Raw genomic sequence first — 19,439 nt, 5'->3', positions numbered from 1 at the left:
TACTTCTTAACTGTGTAAATCAAATGCTTTTTCTCCGCTTTTCTTAATATAAATGGACTTAGAGACCTTTGACTCAATATAGAAAGTCCTTTTAACCCTCTGCCTGTTGTCCTCGGGTCAAATCTAACCCATTTTCAAAGTTTGTTTAACATCCGAAATATGGGTTTCTTAAAACCCAATTGCCGAAAAATAACTTGGATGCATGCATGTATGTTGTATGGGACCCATCAAACATTCTTCGCAGGTAAAATTAACGAAAACTTCCACTGAATGTTGGGCGTTTCATTCAATTTCATAGCATTTGAATTCTTTTTTTTTTTTTTTTTAAATGGTCTTAAAACTCTCTCCTGACTGAACTCTGACATAAAGCAGTCTGTGATTCATGCAACATCCTCTGATCTTAACTGTTAGTCAAAATAATTCCTCCTTTTTTTTCCCTAAAAAATTAGGTTTAATGTCATTTAAATTAGGCTTATTGACCATGAATTTTAAAAAAAAGCGTTGGAAAAAGTGACAAAAACTGTCAAAAGCATCGGGAAAAGAGCCCAAAAAAAAGTTCATTTAGAATTTTGACCCGGAAGGAAAACAAGTTCCTGGTTGACGGGAAGACAACAACCAGGGTTAAGTGGGTTTGGATTCACGTTCATGTACTAAGCGGAATATTTCGGAATGCATTTTTAGTTAGTTTGGTCTTCACATTCAGCTTTTCCTGAAATACAACATAAATAACATAAAACAAGCTACAAAGTCACGTCGCTGTCCAAAAAAAACAGTGCTTTTACAGATCGGCAAGACAATCACATAGAGGCGGCATGCAGCCTGGGACAGTGACGTGAACTCAGGTGTTGCGTCATGCGTTTTGTTTTTTTTCTCCACGGGGCACGTGCAAGTGGACAGAAGGCAGCACGACAACAGCAGCAGCGACGACTACAACGATAACACCGCTGGTTTTTGCATGTTTCAACCCATTTGCTGCAGATTGTTTGGACTTTACATTATTGGCAACCATGTCCCACCTTCCAGGCATCATTCGGTCTAATGCATGTCTTGGATATTCAACTTGCAGAGACTTAAAACATGAGCGTTTCTCAAATGGGGGTGCCTGTCCCCCTAGGGGTACTTTGGAGGACTGCAGGGGGTATGTGACATTTTTTTGCGAAATGTTTTTCATTTCCAAGGCTGTAGTTACTTCTACGGTCTTTTTCTAAGGTTTTGTCGTTTATTTTTCATCAGCATTTAAATGTGTTCCAGGTCCAAGGCTGTCGTTTAGTAAATCTAGCGCTGACATCGCTGTATTCTTCCTCTTTATAGAGACTTTTTTTGTTCTCCCAAAAATAATTTGCACTGGTTAGGGTTATGGTTACTGGTTCATGGCTTAAAAACAGCGTTTAAAGGGGGGACTTTATTGAAAAAAGCTTGAGAACCACTGAGTTAGAGCATTCGTCTCAGTCGGCTTTTTATCGACCGTCCAATCAGTCTGCAACTGCAAATGTAAATTTGACAACAATGAAATCTGACATGTTTGCTCGTTTAATGGACTTGGCTTAAGGATGGGAGGTCCACCAGCCAGCGTGGGTTGGGTCTGAAGACTACGAGTTTGAAAATAAAAGAAATCTGAGGTTGTGACGTTGTAAAGAACCCTACCAGACCTCTGTAGCCTGCTGCTCATCTCCGCTCAAGGCTAGCAGCTCGAAGCTACATCAGCCGCTACTAACACGCCTCAATCTCCGACTCAACGGTCAGCAGCCGAGCTGAATTGTGGGTAACGTGGAAAAAAATCTGATATCTTTGGTTCTGCTGCATGTGTTTTTGTGAAAATGTCATAATAGTGTAATGCTAAATTGTTGGAGTCCCTGCAGGTTAAAAAGGTTGCTTGGAAGTAGAACATTTGCAGTTCAAACATTTAAAACACTTCACTTCGTCAGCTGTAACGTAAAATTGCATAAATTAAAAAAAAATGGTTGAAACATGCAAAAATCATCATTTAAAGTGAATCCTGAGACCCAGAACAAGCGACAATGCACTCGGACACAAACGCTTAAAACATCGACAGAAAAAGTGACGGGACATCGGATTCAAAATGTATCAGCAGACAGGATACATTCTAACCCGCTGGCGTTACCTTTCAGGTTACTAATCGACGCGCACGCAGGACGCCGGCGCTCCTGCGCGCCGTCGGGCAGGAGGTGACACTCGACCGGGAGGCGCCCGTTTTCCAGGGACGTCCAGCAGCGGTCCTGCAGCACGTGGCAGAAGCTGCGGCAGGGCAGGTTGGGGGGCGCGGCCGGTGACGGGCACCTGGGCGCCAGCAGGAGGCAGAGGAACCACTCGGCGCTGTGGTGACACCCCGCCCGCGCGAGCCACGCCCACTCCTGTAGGACCGCCCCCACCTCCTCCACAGAGGTGTGGTTCAAAGAGTTGGGCAGCGTGAAAAACTTGGGCCGCTTGCAAATGGGCCAATGGGAAGGCACGGGGAGACAAGGTGGATCGGAACCACTGAGGCGACTATCGGGGGGGGTTAGCGAGGAATCCGTAACGCCCTCAACAGTCTTGTTGGTTTTACGAACGTCGGCTAGAATCCTGATTAAATTGATAGCCGGGACTTTATCATCTTTCAAAACTGACTCTGCATCTGACCCGAGATCAAATCCTGACCCATCCCCGTCCCCTACCCGTATCCCAGACCCCCCCTCCACCCTCTCCCCTTTGAACCTGTTTGCATTACCCGTGGTGTTAGGGTTAGCGCTCTCCACCTTCTCTGTCAGGCCTCCGTTAGTAGTCCTGGCGGTCGGGGCCGGGGTTGCGTCCCACGCCTCGACAAACTTACGGATTCCCGTGGCCACGTTGAGGATTTCTTCCCCGACCCCGGACAAGTTGTCATCCTCTTCCTCCTCTTCCGCGGCGGCAGCCGTCGTTCCTGCCGGCGTCGTCTTGTCCCCCGGGGCCTCCGTGGTGGTCTCCGGAGCTGTGTACCACCACCAGGCGTCCAAGCTCCCGGCACAGAGAACCAGGAGAAGCAACCCCGTCTGGATCCTCCTCGACATTGCTGCTGGCTCCGGGGCTAACGGTCCTCCAAAATGTCTCAGCGTGCAGCGGCGCTCCCACACAGTGCTCTCACTGTATCCCCCAAAGGGCCACCTGTTAGCCAGCCGGTCAACCGTTCAATCCAAGCTGCTCCAAGGGCCACTGAGCATCCACTGAATGAAAACCAAGACATAAAAACTTGGCTCGCGCTCAGAGACCTTCCCTCTAGATCTCCCAGTGCTTGCAAACTCATAAAGAAGCACTTGCATGGACGGGGAGAGGAGGAGGGGGGGAGACCCAAAGTGCAGAGGCTGGCTTGCTACACTGATGATAGATGCCATTGGTTACTCCAGGTTGCCCCAACACACACTCAAACTCCTCCCCCTGTGTGAGTTGATGAGTGGGTCCACTAAGACCTTCTCTGCGGCATGGAGAAAGAAAAAAAAAAAGCATACAACCACACGCCCGTTCTGTATAATAACCTCAGGGAAACATGGAGTTTTTGAAACATATATAGGCCATAATAAAGAGGTTTGGTTCACATTGGGCTCCGTGTCTAAATTCCAAGTTGCCAATGCGTATCGCAATGGGCAAGAATCAAAAGGAAAATGCTGAACTGCAGCCTCCCTATTTTTCTGTATAAATAAAGTATAAGTATTAAATATAGTAAAAAAAAAATTTTATTTTCAGTTTTTCTCTTCGAGTTTGATGTTAAAGAATGTGTGGAAACCCTGAATAGTATGGGTTACAATAAGGAAACCAAAATAAAGTTCATAACCAAAGTTTGATCTTGACTTTTACTTTTGAAAATGAAGTGCATTTAATATCAGAAAATGATTTTTAATACTAAAGTACAGTACAATTCAGGGACTTTTACTCAAGTCATATTCTAAAAGGTGACTTTCACTTCTAAGTCATTTTCTGATGAGATACTTTTACTCAAGTATTGCCTTCAGGTACTTTACAAGACTGGAAACACACACACAGTTATGAGTATAATTTGGACACTCATCTTTGCATATTTCTTGTGAAATACTTTACATCTTCAGGCCACTAAAACTGACCTGAGACGAGGATGGAGAATGGCCCGTGGCTTTGGATGGTTAAAGGTAAAGGTTAAGATAACACAGAGGCAGCAGAAGAGAGGGATTTCATATGGTTTCAAAAAAAAACAAAAAAAAGGAAGAGAGGGCTTCAGGAAACAAACGTGGCATTCAGTAACACAATACTGGCATTCTATCAGTCTGATTTATTAGTTGGGGGGACCCAAACTGTCACATGTGATATTGGGTCCTATCTTGCACCCGGCAAAGCCTGACGCAAGTGTCTTTGCTAGTTTAAGACTGACGCAGTTCTCAGTTTCCCATCCAGCACCCGCGTTGTTTAGATAGCAAATGCACCTTACGCCCATCTGCGTGTTCATGGGCGTGCTGGTCTTATAGGGAGGTGTGTTCAGGTGCATTCTGGGAGTATTGCTATCTTGAGGCAGCGGGAAGTGATCGTGCCATTGACCAACAGAAACCTGGTCTAAAGTCAATAACGCAGCATTTCATTGTTATTTTAACAGAGCATTAGTAAAATGCTCCTAGGCTCGTGCACAGCGCGCGCACGCTATGCTTGTTACACACACAGGGACGCACAGCAACACACAAATATTGCAGAAGATTACATATAAAAATATTACGGTGCAAATCCTCCATCATAACAACAATGCTCCAAGGTCCAAACGCGCCTGGCTTTTAAAGGGAATGGGAGCTGATCTCTGATTGGTTTATTGCATGTTACTCCCAGAACACACCTCTGATTAATGAAGACACTAAGTACAACCCTTTAGAACCATGCACCCGGCGCACGGACCCTTTTTTTCTGCCGTCAAACTAGCAAAAGTGGATTCGGACACGCCCTAAACACCAGGCGATCATTAAAATAGGACCCTCAGTGTGTGAAACAGCCGCACTGCAAACTGTGTGATGTCTTTTTTTTGACATAGCGTAGGGGAAGAAAGAAGAGCAGCAGCGAACAGTGAGCGAGGGATGAACGAAAGACAGCAGCTGACAAAGTGTGGGGAGCGGATCGGATCGGAGCTCCACTCCCGGGGGAGCGACCTCATCACCTCATCGGAGAACAGCCTCGGAAAATGTACCACATCCAGGTTCTCACAGATGGGCATCCCCCCCCCCCAGCCAACACACCCTCCTCCTCCACACGGCCTGTGTGCAGTAGTGGAATGTAACTAGGTACATTTACTCCAGTACTGTACTTCAGTCCAAATGTTGAGGTACTTGTACTGTACTTGAGTCTTTTTCTTTTCATGCCACTTTCTACTTCTCCTCCGCTACATTTCAGAGAGAAATATTGGACTTTTTACTCCACTACATTCACCTGTTACAGCTTTAGTTACTAGTTACTTTAGTTACTCCACTACATTCATCTGTTACAGCTTTAGTTACTAGTTACTTTAGTTACTCCACTACATTCACCTGTTACAGCTTTAGTTACTAGTTACTTTAGTTACTCCACTACATTCACCTGTTACAGCTTTAGTTACTAGTTACTTTAGTTACTCCACTACATTCATCTGTTACAGCTTTAGTTACTAGTTACTTTAGTTACTCCACTACATTCATCTGTTACAGCTTTAGTTACTAGTTACTTTAGGTACTCCACTACATTCATCTGTTACAGCTTTAGTTACTAGTTACTTTACATATTCAGATTTCTGCACACAAAACACATGTAGTTTATAAAATCTGATGTTTAATATAAGTTAAACTAGCCAACAATATATAGTTTTCGATAAAGACCCTTTTTGTGAGGATTTGTGAGGATTTTTACTTTTAATACTTCAAGTACATTTTCCTGATGATACTTACACACTTTAACTACATAACATTGTCAGTGTGGGACATTTCCTTGTAATGGAGTATTTTTTTGAACAGTGTGGCGTTTCACTGAAGTAAAAGGATCTGAATGCCCCCCCCCCCAATCATCCAGCTACCCGCCTCATCTGCCAAGCGAGGACATCCAGCTGTTGCACATTCCAGCCCTCAGACCTCCCACGCCCACGCTGCACGACATTTGAAGGGGTTGGAAACTGCCACAGTTTTGAAAAATGTGGGCATTCATACAACGCGGCTACCGCTGTCAGCATATGTGCTCATTCTGCCGGACACTGAACAGGAAAAGAGGAGCCAAGTACTCCCTGGACTGGATGCTATGGGGAGCGTGTGAAAGCCAGCTGGTGCACAGAGGTCTACAACCAGTCGGTGGATCAGCTTTCTCTCAAAGCCCCTTTAACAGTTTAATCAAGTGACTGTTAACTCGATGAACCTTTTAGCCCTCCTATGTCAGAACTATGACAAAAGAACGTTGAAAAAAGTGACAAATGTTGGAAAAAGTTACAAAATTGCAGATAAGACAGTGACAAAAAACTTTTTTTTGTAAACACTGAAAAAAGTGACCAAAAAGAATCAGAAAAAGTAAAAAAAAAAAAAAACATTGACAAAAACGCCCTCAACAAAAAAACGGCGAAAAAAGTGTAGAAAAAGAACAAAACGTTGAAATTTCGACCCCAAAAAAAACGCAAGGTTGCACGGTGGACGGTAGACAACACGAGGGTTAATGCAGAGTGAGGCTGACTGTCTTCCTGTTGTCAGGGACCGATCTGCAAAGGGACAAAAGTAAATGCACAGCGTGGTTCCTGCAGCAACTAACAGAACTTTTGGATGCGTGGGGAGAAAAAAACGCACAAAAATCTAGTTGGAAACAATCTTAACTGATTTGCTCTACTTTAAAAACATGAAGTGAATACGGGCGACCTTTGAGAACCTCAGCCTTCACTACGTTCTGACTAGACAACGGTGGGATTATCATACAGAAACAAAGCATGGAAATGAAAACTGTACACCAGAGAGCACCGACAAATAACAGAACGGCTCATATACGCCTCAGTCTTGCTGTAATTACCAAAAGCAATTACAGAGAGTGGGTTTGGAGGAGAGCGAGACTTCCTGTCTAGTTTGTTTTCTTTTTTTTTTGCCTATGCCGATTGTGCCATGAAGCTTTCTTTCTTTCTTTCTTTCTTTCTTTCTTTCTTCCTTCCTCCACAGCAGCAGAATAAAAAGCATCACATGAATCAGAAGCATGAGATGAGAAATTGGGAGTTGATCACATTTCCTTTAAATGTAAATGGCCTGTTCTTATATATTGCTTTTCTAGTCTCAACGACTACTCAGAGCGCTTTAACATAGTACAGGAACCATTCACCATTCACACACATTCATACACTGTGGCCGAGGCTGCTGTACAAGGTGCCAACTGCTCATCAGATACTCGTTCACACACATTTACACTCCGATGAGCAGCACCGGGTGCAACTCGGGGTTCAGTGTCTTGTCCAAGGACACTTCGACATGGGACTGCAGGGCCAAGGATCGAACCACCAACCTTCCAATCGGCAGGCAACCGCTCTACCACTGAGCCACAGCCGCCCCAAAGACTGTGGCTATTTTTGACATTAAAAAAAATTACCTGAGAGAGAACGAACAAGCTACACCATCCATTTCTACAGACATCTGGATTTTAAATATACATTTAAAAAAAAAAAAAAAAAAAAAAAAAAAACACATTTGCATGTTCAAAACGCTAGTCAATAAGGAACATGAATGCCCTGGGGCCTGTTCCACACGCATGTTAGCCCTCTCGCTGTGCGTCCAACAACTTTTCATCGCTGTCAGCTGTCAGCTGCTCTGACCTGCACAGGGCCACGAGCAGGGTAAGTAAACACACCACGGCATTGTGCTTCAGTGAGTTTGTGAATGTCAGTTCATGAAGGGCCCCTGGTGCTTTTCATTTGGAGTAACACACACACACACACACACACACACACACACACACACACACACACACACACACACACACACACAAGAAAAGAAAGAGAATAAATATAAAACCAAGGAAAAGTGTACTTTGGAAACTCAAGACTACTAAGAACGGTATTTCTTGTTTTCTGCACAGCTGACACGCATGCACACACACACACACACACACACGTACACACGTGCACACACACACGCACGCATGCATGCACGCGCACCCACACACACACGCACACGCACCCACACACACAACATTCCAGTACTTCAGCTGCACATTAACGCTCCAGCGGGAATGTTATGTCTACTTCCTCTTTAACCACTCATCAGCCCCAGACCAGAAATACAGGGGCACATAATACTTCTGCAGAATAAATACAACGTGCTACGTTGTCATAGAGCATTTTAGGGTACCAGTGTAAGAGAGACAGACAGAACAAGAGGTGAAAAGAAAGAGGGGAGTGTATGAATTGCAGCTGTGAGTGTCTAAATCTCACCGACCTCAACTAATCACCAACCAGATTCTTCCAGAGCTGCAAGACTGTCGGGGGACTTATGAGTGTGTGTGTGTGTGTGTGTGTGTGTGTTTAACTTTCTCAGACCTGCAAAAAAAAAAAAAACATTTCCATATTTGGGACTTCTAGAGCTCATAAACCCGTCCCCGGTATATAATCACACAGTTGATTAGTTGCCTTTCCATCTTTACAACTTGTCACACACAAGACGGTAATCGCACCGACCACCTACTTAAAAGTTAACAAACTTTTACAGCCATTTGTCATCCACTTTCCTCGCCTCATTTAACCTCTTTCTTGGGACATGAAAGCCTCCATCGCTCTTCTTCTCATCTACAAGTATTTTATTATCTCATAAAAGACAAAAAAAAAGGTCCAGGATGACAGGAGCTAATGTTTCTGCTGGTGTTTTTCTCAGGCCTGGCAGCTTCTTTGTCTCTCCGTTTAATGGCTGTATCGTGTTTCTCTCTCGGTTCTCCTCTGGGGACACCCCACATTTCACACGCTACACCATGGATGTTCTTCAACCGTAACACATTGGTGGGGGAGCCCACATGCACAGGAACTCAATGATTAGACTGTGGTTTCATGTGTTCTGGTACGCTGTTTTGTCAGTGTCTGGCAGAATTAAGGAGGAAATATTGGGCTTCTACAATGTTATGGAACAGCCAGAGAAGTAGATGGATCCTGAAAGAAATGCAAAACTCCAGAAATGAAAAGGAAGGGTATTCATTTCAGATATACAGCATGATATATAGAGGATTCCTGAAGGGGAAATGGGCATCTTACAACAGCACAAACCTCCCACCTTGAAAGTGTGCTCTGAAAAACTAACTTGAGGATTTTTTTTTTCTTCTCCATATTGAGAGACCATTTCCTGTTTCCACGTGACAAAAGCTGCATCGGAAACCCTTCCCTATCATAGAAATGTTGTTTAACAGTTTGCCGTTTTGTAGCGGTGTTCAAATTCTCTGCAGTTCATTTCATTCACTATATAGTTCACTATAAAATTCCCACAATGCAAAGCTAATGTGAGAGTACATACGATGTAGCCTACATTTTACTCCCGTATACTACAATGCAAAGCGGCCATGTTTTCCAGGAGGAGGAGAAGAAGAAGCAGAAGTCACCCCGGAAAATTTAAAAGGAGAAATGGAGCGGTCTTTTGCTTTTTAACAGTGGAAATGTAACACGCAACCTACTGTGTATAATACACAACTTTTAATATTCTCCTGGGTGCTCGGTTGGTTTCAGGGGCGTATTAGAAGTATTTGAGTTTGGGTTTGTTTACATGATGCCGGGCGCGCCCGCCTCCGCCACCCAAACAACCAAAGCAACTATGCCTTCGGTGTCCGACATCTGGTTTGGCCGATATAGTTCCCTATTTACCAGGGAGGCACCGAATCCAGGTTTTCGGCTTCAGATTCGGCTGAATATTGGGCTTTTTGACGGGGTTGGGTTTCTGCCGAAACTTAGAATTGTTTCCCACCGAACCGAACCCTACGCTTGCACTACGCTGGTCGCTGTAGTGACGGCGCCGTTGATTACGGGAAGGTGTTTACGTAGGTGGAGCGTTCAATGCAGTAGGCTGTGAGGAAGTGGACATGGAACTCATGAGCAGAAAAAGTTGTTTAGCAGTACTTTCAGTCAAAAGAAGGCCATTCAAGTCCAGCTACATGTTCAATCTGTTCAATGCTGATTGGTCTGGTGGTGGCGAGGACCCTAAACTATACACAACATGGCCGCTGTTAAGACATCTGGTCTGAAACATCTGGAAGAATACGAGTTGTGCATGAAGGAATCTCCAGACAGCAGCCAGAATGCAGCAACTTCAGTTACGGCAAAGGACAGTCACTGTTTACTTCATTCATGTGTTCTACTGTGTTCATGGACTGACGATGGGAGGAGGATTGGGTATTCGGTATTCAGCCGAACCCCAAAAATCTGGATTCGGTGCATCCCTACTATTTAATAAAGACTAGATAGGGAATAGTACAGCCAGGTCCACACAGAAATGGGTTTCCCAGTCTGGTGAGGAAGAACATTACTGGCCCGCACAAGCCAATCCAACACCTTTGGGAGGAACTGGAGTGCTCTGGTCACATATGGGTGTTAATGTTCGGAGGTCCACATACTTTTGGCCCTGCAGTGGATCCATTCACGTACTCGCAGTACTTCCATGAACCAGCAGATGGAAGCAGCACAGAGGCTGCAGGGGTCAGGTCTGCTGTATGTTACTGTACTGATCACTGGTTGCAATGAGAAATGATGAAAAAAAGGGTGTAAAGGATTTTAGGAATTATAAAAAAAAAAAAAGAAATGTATGTGCATATGTTCATATGGAACAATAACAGTTTTTTTGATATCACTGATTTCATAAACTCCAGTTTAGATCATTCTGCTCTTATCCGTAATAATTGCATTTTCCTACCAATAAATTCCTTTTTTACCAGAAGCACTTCCTGAACTGCACTCATTGCAAAACGTGCCGTGTGTACTGTAAACTACGGTTAACAGTGTTTTCTTGCAGCTGGGAATAAAACAACAAAATATGCTTAAAATGACCTTTTCTTTTTAGATATGTTTCTGTGAAAAACCCTGACAACTAAAAACCATGCGTCCTACTTCGACTCGGACAGCACAATTGAGGTAGTCTCATACATAAACAAAGCACAAACATGAAAATGGTACACAGACTCCAAATCCAGTTTTGGTCATTTCATTGTGTATCTGCTCTTTCTATTGAGCCAAAGGTACCTACTGGTAATTACTTTCCAAAGTGTACTTTGGAGACTAGTAGTAAACTAGTTAAACTCAAAACTCAACAAAAACTAAACTAAAAACGGTATTTCTTGGTTTCAGACAGACTAACAGACACACACACAGACAGATAGACAGACACACAGAAAGGCACACACACACACACACACAGAGACACACACATAGACACACACATAGACACACACACACACACACACACAGACACACACACAGACAGATAGACAGACACACAGAAAGGCACACACACACACACACACACACACACACAGAGACACACACATAGACACACACACACACACACACACACACAGACACACACACAGACAGATAGACAGACACACAGACAGATAGACAGACACACAGAAAGGCACACACACACACACACACACAGACACACACATAGACACACACACACACACACACACACACACAGACACACACACAGACAGATAGACAGACACACAGAAAGGCACACACACACAGAGACACACACACACACACAGACAGACACACACACACACAGACAGACACACACACACACACACAGACAGACAGACACACACACAGACAGATAGACAGACACACAGAAAGGCACACACACACACACACACACACACACACACACACACACACACACACACACACAGAGACACACACACACACAGACAGACAGACAGACACACACACACAGAGACACACACACACACAGAGACACACACACACACACAGAGAGACACACAGACAGACTAACAGACAGATAGACAGACACACAGAAAGGCACACACACACACACACACACACACACACACACACACACACACACACACACACACACACACACACACACACACACACACACACACACACACACACACACACACACACACACACACACACACACACACACACACACACACACACACACACACACACACAAGAAAATGAAGGTGAAATGCTGCCACCTGTTGCCTAAAGTCTGGAGTACCACAGAGATGAACCGATGGGTCCTTTTCCTTCCAATCTCTCAGTTTTACTAACCCAGAATCCCATCATGCCTGCTGTGCTTTACCAGTTATCAAATAACTCAAATTCTCCAAAGCAAAAAGGAGCAACCCCCCCGGGGGGCCTCCTGGCAGATGCTCAGCAGAAATCAACACCCATGACACTCCACCCTCCTCCACCCCCGATCCTTACACCCTGCGGCGTTGTGTCCAACTTGGTTTTTGGCACAGACAAAAGCAAGGGATTTTTTTTTTTTTTTTTTTTTTTTTTTTTAAAAGACGAGAGGGTGTGAGGCGGTTCCAGAGAAAACATGAGATAAGCCACAACAATACAACACATGAGCATAGAACAAGAACAGATAAGCAGAGACAAGTAAAATGACACAACCACTATTCCAGATCTCGGCAGCTGGAGGATTAAAAAAACAACAAAAATAACACAAGAAGCAGAATTTTTTTTTGAAAAAAGCGATAAAAAGCCAAACAAAAGATTTCTCCAGCTTTCGATTTGACTATATACTTTTTATATCCTTTTTTTCCATGGTAAGTAGAAGTGCAATACTTCAAACATATTAAAACATAGGGCTGGGCAATATATCGATATTATATCGATATCGTGATATGAGACTAGATAGCGTCTTAGATTTTGGATATCGTCATATCGTGATATGACATAAGTGTTGTCTTTTCCTGGTTTTAAAGGCTGCATTACAGTAAAGTGATGTACTTTTCTGAACTTACCAGACTGTTCTAGCCATTCTATTATTTGCCTTTTCCCCTCTTAGACATCATGTCCACATTACTGATGATTATTTATCTAAAATCTAAGTGTGAAGATATTTTGTTAAAGCACCAACTGTCAAGCCTAGAATATCGCCGCAATATTGCTATCGAGGTATTTGGTCAAGGATATCGTGATATCTGATTTTCTCCATATCGCCCAGCCCTATTAAGACATATTATAAACACACTTGAGTAAAAGTCAAATTACAGATATATATTCCCAGCCGTCATCTTCGCTGCCTGGCCACGCACCCGCCTTCTGATCTCCGGCTTCGACCCTACCTGGAGCAGCTATCCTGGCCATCTCCCTCCTCCACTATCAAACATCGTTTCTAATAAACACTGTAAACTGCTCATCTGTGTTCATGTGCCTGTTTCTCAGTTCCGGGTCTGACTGGAGCCTAACATTGTCTGTATGTGTAATTTGCCAAGTTTTGCCCATTTCAGTTCAGTGTTGACAGAAATCTGAAGGGATCCTCCATATTTTTCACTTGATCTCAACTGCCACGGGGACATTTTTGCACGATGAGCCTGGACAGACGTGACATCCGAGGACTCAGTGCTGCACAAGAGTTTCAAATTCCTGCAGCCCAGATACTGGACTCGAGGGCACGTACCGTTCATAAAGTCATCATGTGACGAACCGCAAAAAAACCCAAAACGCTCATCAACACTCTAGCCACTTAAGAAAGTTACAGCTCAACTCTTATCCAATATATGACATCAACGCAGAAATGAAAGCTGCTTCAAACTAGAATTTTGTCCTCCCACATTCCTCCACTGCATTTTGACACTTAGTCCTCGTTCCACTGGTGGAAGAATAGGGTTGGGTATCGTTTGGGTTTTTTTCGATTCCGGTGCTAAATCGATACTTTTAAAACGGTGCCGGTGCCTAAACGGTGCCTGAACCGGTACTTTTCAATAAAGTTAAAAAAATAAAAATAAAAAATAAGGGTAGTAAACAACAGTCAGTGACTTGTTTATTGCTAAGGCCATGGTCAAAATTAAAGATTTAATAATAATGTAATAACTATAACAATAACTTATTTCACCAGTAAATTGCTGTTGAACACCCGGGCGCCAATTACTGTGAATGCACCATGAGGCTACCTGTTTTAAGTGAATCTGTGTTGTTTAATTCCGACAATGGCAGCTGCGAGTGAACGCACCGTCTGTGTTGTTTAATTCCGACCATATAAACATACTGTATATCTATGAATTGCGACAACGGCAGCTGCTGCGCTGCAGAGCAGACTGTTCCATCCCGCTGTTGAAGTCCTCCACAGTGAAATACAGTCACACTTTACACTGTTTAACGTTAGCTGTCAGCATTTTAACCGTGATTAATCCAGCTTCTAGCTAAAGGTAGGCTAACATTACATGTCAGGCACCGAAATGAGGCACCGAAACTTTCGTTCTTATTCGGTCTCGTTACTACCGTTTACGTCGGCACCGGTTCCCTATTGGCACCGAGTTTCGGTACCCAACCCTATGGAAGAAGTACTCAGATCTTTTACTTCAGTAAAAGTACTAATACCACACTGTTAAAAATAAATACTCTGTCACAGGTAAAAGTCCTGCATTGAAAATGTTACTTCAGTAAAAGAATGTAAGCGTCATCAGGGGAAATGTATTTACGTCATCAAAAGTAAAAGTACTCGATGCAGAAAGATCCTCCCATTGCAGAAAGAAAAGGATCCAAACAGTTGTGAATATGTGTTTATGATTTTTATGTATGTGAGATATATGTGTGTTTGTTGTGTTATGGTTGTCTAAGCTACTGGATGCCTACAATTTCCGTCAGGATGAATAAAGTATCTATCTATCTATCTATCTATCTATCTATCTATCTATCTAATCATCTCAGCTGGACTTGTAGGCCATTATATTGTTTATATAGATTATCAGATTTTATAAACTACATGTGTTCTGTGTGCAGGAATCTTAATGTGTAAAGTAACTAGTAACTAAAGCTGTAACAGATGAAGGTAGTGGAGTAAAAAGTACAATATTTCTCTCTGAAATGTAGCAGAGTAGAAGTAGAAAGTGGCAAGAAAAGAAAACGACTCAAGTCAAGTACAAGTAGCTCAACATTTGGACTTAAGCACAGTACTGGAGTATATGTACTTAGATACATTCTGCTGGCTGCTGGCCAGTCACCCCTCTGCCTGATATGTGCACACTAGAGTCTGTTTTGGCCCTACTTGATGGAAATGATTTAAAAAATAAATAAATAAAAAGACAGACAAGATGTGCCATGCAAAACATGTTGCGGCCTCCATAGGAAGAGAAGACAATGGATGAATAAACTCTGGGTTCGGGTTGAGGGCAGTTCAGGCTCAAGTCTTGCACGCAGAAAAGCCGGAAAAAAGTTCCACTGTAGAGCAGCGTCAGCCAGTAAACCTGAATGATAAGTAGAAATGAGTCAGCCGTGGAATAGAGCTACTGATTCTTGTGAACAAACAGCTTCTGTTTTCGGAGGGTTGGGCGCATTTATTGGTATCGCGACTTGTAGATTCAAGTGCGAGAAGGATACTCTTAGTCTTTTACATGAACTTAGCTCCAGGCTGAAGTTAATTGCCTTGCTAACACTCGGTTCCTTAAGCCTGCACAAACCTGTGGCGTTATATCGAACAAGTTACATATTTCCATCAGTTTTTATTGTTGGAAGAAAAAATGCAGTGGGTTTGCAGAATGTGCAAAGAATATATAGTATGTGCAATTGGCAGATGTATAGTCCAGGACTGGGGGGGAAAAGGGAACTGAGTACCCAGGGGCCTCATGTGAGGAGGGCCCAAAAAGATGCTAGAATGAATAGCTGTGGATACGGGGAGGGGACCTTTCAGGGATTTTAGCTGATGTCGTTGTCCACTAGGCTTAAATGAAATATCTTGCTTAAGGGCACCTCGGCTGCATTGTTGTGGCAATCCAACTTGCGTTCTTTCGGTTACAGGAGGCACAAATACAAAGCTCCAACCAGGAGCCAGATTCCGGTTCCTAGTAGAGCTGCACGATATGGGGAAAATATGCGCCAAACAATAAACAAACGGATATTAAAGTGTCCTCAGTTCTGCTGCTAAAATATAACAAACTGCTTGTTGAATTTAAAACAAATGACAGGAAATCATTCCCGACGTTCTTTTATATTGAACAAATTGAGCATTGATTTGGATATAAAAGGCAGCACTAAAAAAAGAATGACCTTTTTTAATTTTCTACTGATATTTAAGATTAAGATATGAGATTTGTGATAAATAATCATCAGCAATGTGGATACAATGACTGATTGGGCAAAGGCAAATCCAGTAAAAAAAAAAAAAAACCCAGCTAGAACAGTCTGGTAAGTTCAGAAAATGACAGCACTTGCCTGTAAAACTAGGGGAAGACAAAGCTCATGTTAGGCCTGCACGGTATTGAAAAAAAAAAAATGGCATTGCGATACTTTTTTTTCCCTGCGATATATATTGTGATATGAAAAAAAGACTAATTTTTACAAGATGACAAACATAGGCCTATTTAGAAATACTAAATCATTCTCAACTACTGGGGTGATTGTACAGAAATACACTGGCTGACTGACATGACACCATTGCATTCATAATACTGTCAATCCAGGCTAAAGTTAATGATATTAATAATGCATGCACGCTGCGTCCTCTAAATTTCTGGTTGTGGTCGACTAGTGGGGCCGCTCTGGTTCCTTGTCACATGACCACCTGTCTTAAAGGGGAAGGGTCGGCCGGTAACGATCACGATAAAAGGCGAACGGCGAAAGTTTACTGTGCTACCAAGCAGCAAAAAAAAAGGTTTTAGCGTCAACATCGCAACGTCCTGCGATGGGACAGTATCGCGCACGCCGCGATGTAGACGACGAACCAAAATACCGGCGTGCACTGTGACTTTCACGACGTGTTTATCGTGCCAGCTGATATCGCGATGGCGACTAAAACAACGATGAGACTGTGCAGCCCTAGTTCCTACGTTTAGAAATTTAATTAAACCCTAATGTTTACCCGCCATTTGTGGGGCGACTACAGCTGATTGGAACTTGAAGAGCAGGTGGGAGAAGCAGACCACAGCCATCACCGCCATCACCGCCATCACCGCCATCACCGCCATCACCGCCATCACCGCCATCACCACCACCTCAAAGCTCTGCAGCTGAGAAAACAAAGCATTCCCCAGTAACACAGAGCGGCTTCTGACCGGCCGGTTTAGATGGCAGATTGCATAGAAAGATGGAAAGCAAAACATCCTCCCCCCCCAGCATGAGATCATACATACACTTCCGCTGTCACCTTTAAGTAGTTGGCAGCAGGTAGAAAACACCCACAGCTGCCTTTATGGGGCCTTTTTAAAGCCCTCTGTAGGGAAGGTTTCATCGTTTGCGTGCGGTTGTAAAAAGGGGCTTTGATGTTCATTTTGTTACTGTCTACAGGTCGGATCAGTCTGAGGGCTGGATTTCAGACGCACGCAGGATAAAAGCTGTAATTACCGATTTAAAAACAAAAATGGGAATGAACCGCAGTGAAGAAATGTCCTCCCGGCTATGTGGAACATAAAGTTTGTTTTAAGGTGCTGCTGTTTGCTCAACCTGAGGATAGAAAACCTTGTTCTCTACTGCAGGGGTGGCAAAGTCGACTTCACCGACGCGACTATCCAGCAGAAGTAGACGAAAACCTTTCAAACTGACCTTTGTCAATCTGAAATTCAGATCAATCAGATTCAGCAACTGGGTGGCCTATTTCTCACTTAAAATGTTTTCAGAAACACGTTTCGGAGAACTATTTTTCGTAAAATACGAGATTGTATTCTCAACGAGCAGCCATGATGGTAGTTTTGAAATTCGGGGAGCAGCCAGACCCACGTGACGCGTTCGTCCAATCAGCTGCTGGTCAAGGGCGTGGAGCATCAACCATGGATGTATGAGGTCGCCACACCACGCTTCAGTCGTGTCGCAAAAATGGATCTGCCCCGCGAGGCGTTAAAGTAGACTTTTTTTGCGTCAGTAACAAACGCCAAAAAGCCACCAAGCGTAGCTTTTTTAAGCTGTCCGGTAAGAAGGCTCTTTGATGCTGTAGTGGTGACAGAAGTGTCCAGCCTACGTAGGGCTGGACGATATGGAGAAAATCAAAGTACACAATATTTATGACCAAATACCTCAATTGAGACTATTGGTGCTTTCACAATATATTTACACAATGAGATTTTAGATAAATAATCATCAGTAATGTTGATATAATGACTAAGTGGGTAAAGGCAAAAAATAGAACAGTTACAGTCTGGTAAGTTCAGAAAATGACATCACTTTACTGTAATGCAGCTTTAAAACCAGGAAAAGACACCACTTATGTCATATTACGATATCCAAAATCTAAGACAATATCTAGTCTCATATCACGATATTGATAGAATATCGATATTTTGCTCAGCTCTAGTCCAGCGTCGAGTCCCCATTCATTTCACCCACTCATCCCACTCTAGACTTGCGATTTACACCCTCGTATCATTAACCACAAACACATTCCCCCTTAAAAAGGGATCTTTATCTCTTTATCAGAACATGGGGCAAACCAGGGGCAGTGCTCCTTTAGAAATCCACACATGTCCTCCCGTGAGAACTCTTAAAAAGAAACAAACTCATAGTCACAAGACTTTATGTACAAGATGGCAAATAAAATGCTATAATAATATATCACTTCATGAAAGTATCCAGTGTCTAACTTGGCCTGCAGCTATAATACAAAGATATATATATATATATATATATATATATATATATATATATATATATATATATATATATATATATATCTTCTTTGTATTATATATATATATAGGCCCTACACAAGTGAAATTTCCACATTTGGGATAGCAGAAATGGGCGTCATGCTCAGACAGGCTGTGCATCCAGGAAAGAAAATGTTAAATCATGAGATAAACAGTCTGACATGTCCCTTCTGATGGAACTATCCCCTGTATTATATTCCCTTTGCATCCCGAATATAAGCCATGCAGTTATGCGAACAGCTACTCAATTTGTACGACAGTTTTATGACCGTTTTGTTGCCATTCACTTTGATAAAATATATAGCGTCATATATCAAGGACCACCCAGGGGAAACGTCTGCTGCCCGTGTTGCAGCATACTTTTGTTAAGTACTTACATGTTGTGTAAACACAGTAAATCTGAGAGGTGCTATATCTGTTAAATGCAGAGAAAGAAAACAAAGGCTTGTGATTCCTGAGGATTTGCGTGGAGGGAAAAACCCGCCCTCTGCTCCTCGGACACGGTTAGTCAGTAAATTATTGATTAACGATGCTCAGTGTTTGACAGTTTTTTGCAAATCCCTTTTTTTGGTGGAGCCACTTTTCCCCCAGGCCTGATTCATCCTTTTGTACTTTCTGTTATCAATTTCCTACATTTTCCCAGAAAACCTTTCAAATCTGCTCACAGATGT

At 43.1% G+C, this 19,439-nt stretch overlaps 1 protein-coding gene across 6 annotated transcripts in view; it reads right to left on the bottom strand.

Annotated features, from left to right (window-relative positions):
• Window positions 1-19,439, bottom strand: part of LOC114550872 (collagen alpha-1(XVIII) chain) — a 74,118-nt gene that overhangs the window by 51,087 nt on the left and 3,592 nt on the right. For 2 of the 6 annotated variants that reach the window (XM_028571809.1, XM_028571810.1), the window contains exon 1: window positions 2,726-3,327. The exons of 1 other annotated variant lie outside the window; for it this stretch is intronic. In XM_028571809.1, coding sequence (XP_028427610.1) covers window positions 2,726-3,044 — 319 coding nt within the window. In that variant the 5' untranslated portion in view covers window positions 3,045-3,327. Of the gene's footprint in view, window positions 1-2,725; window positions 3,329-16,991; window positions 17,030-19,439 lie in introns of those variants that run through there. 3 more of the 6 variants (XM_028571813.1, XM_028571808.1, XM_028571811.1) reach the window with 3 other exon arrangements.

The sequence above is a fragment of the Perca flavescens genome, chromosome 24 (assembly GCF_004354835.1).
Source record: "Perca flavescens isolate YP-PL-M2 chromosome 24, PFLA_1.0, whole genome shotgun sequence".
NCBI classification, from domain to species: domain Eukaryota; kingdom Metazoa; phylum Chordata; class Actinopteri; order Perciformes; family Percidae; genus Perca; species Perca flavescens.
This window is presented reverse-complemented; position numbering and strand designations above follow the sequence as displayed.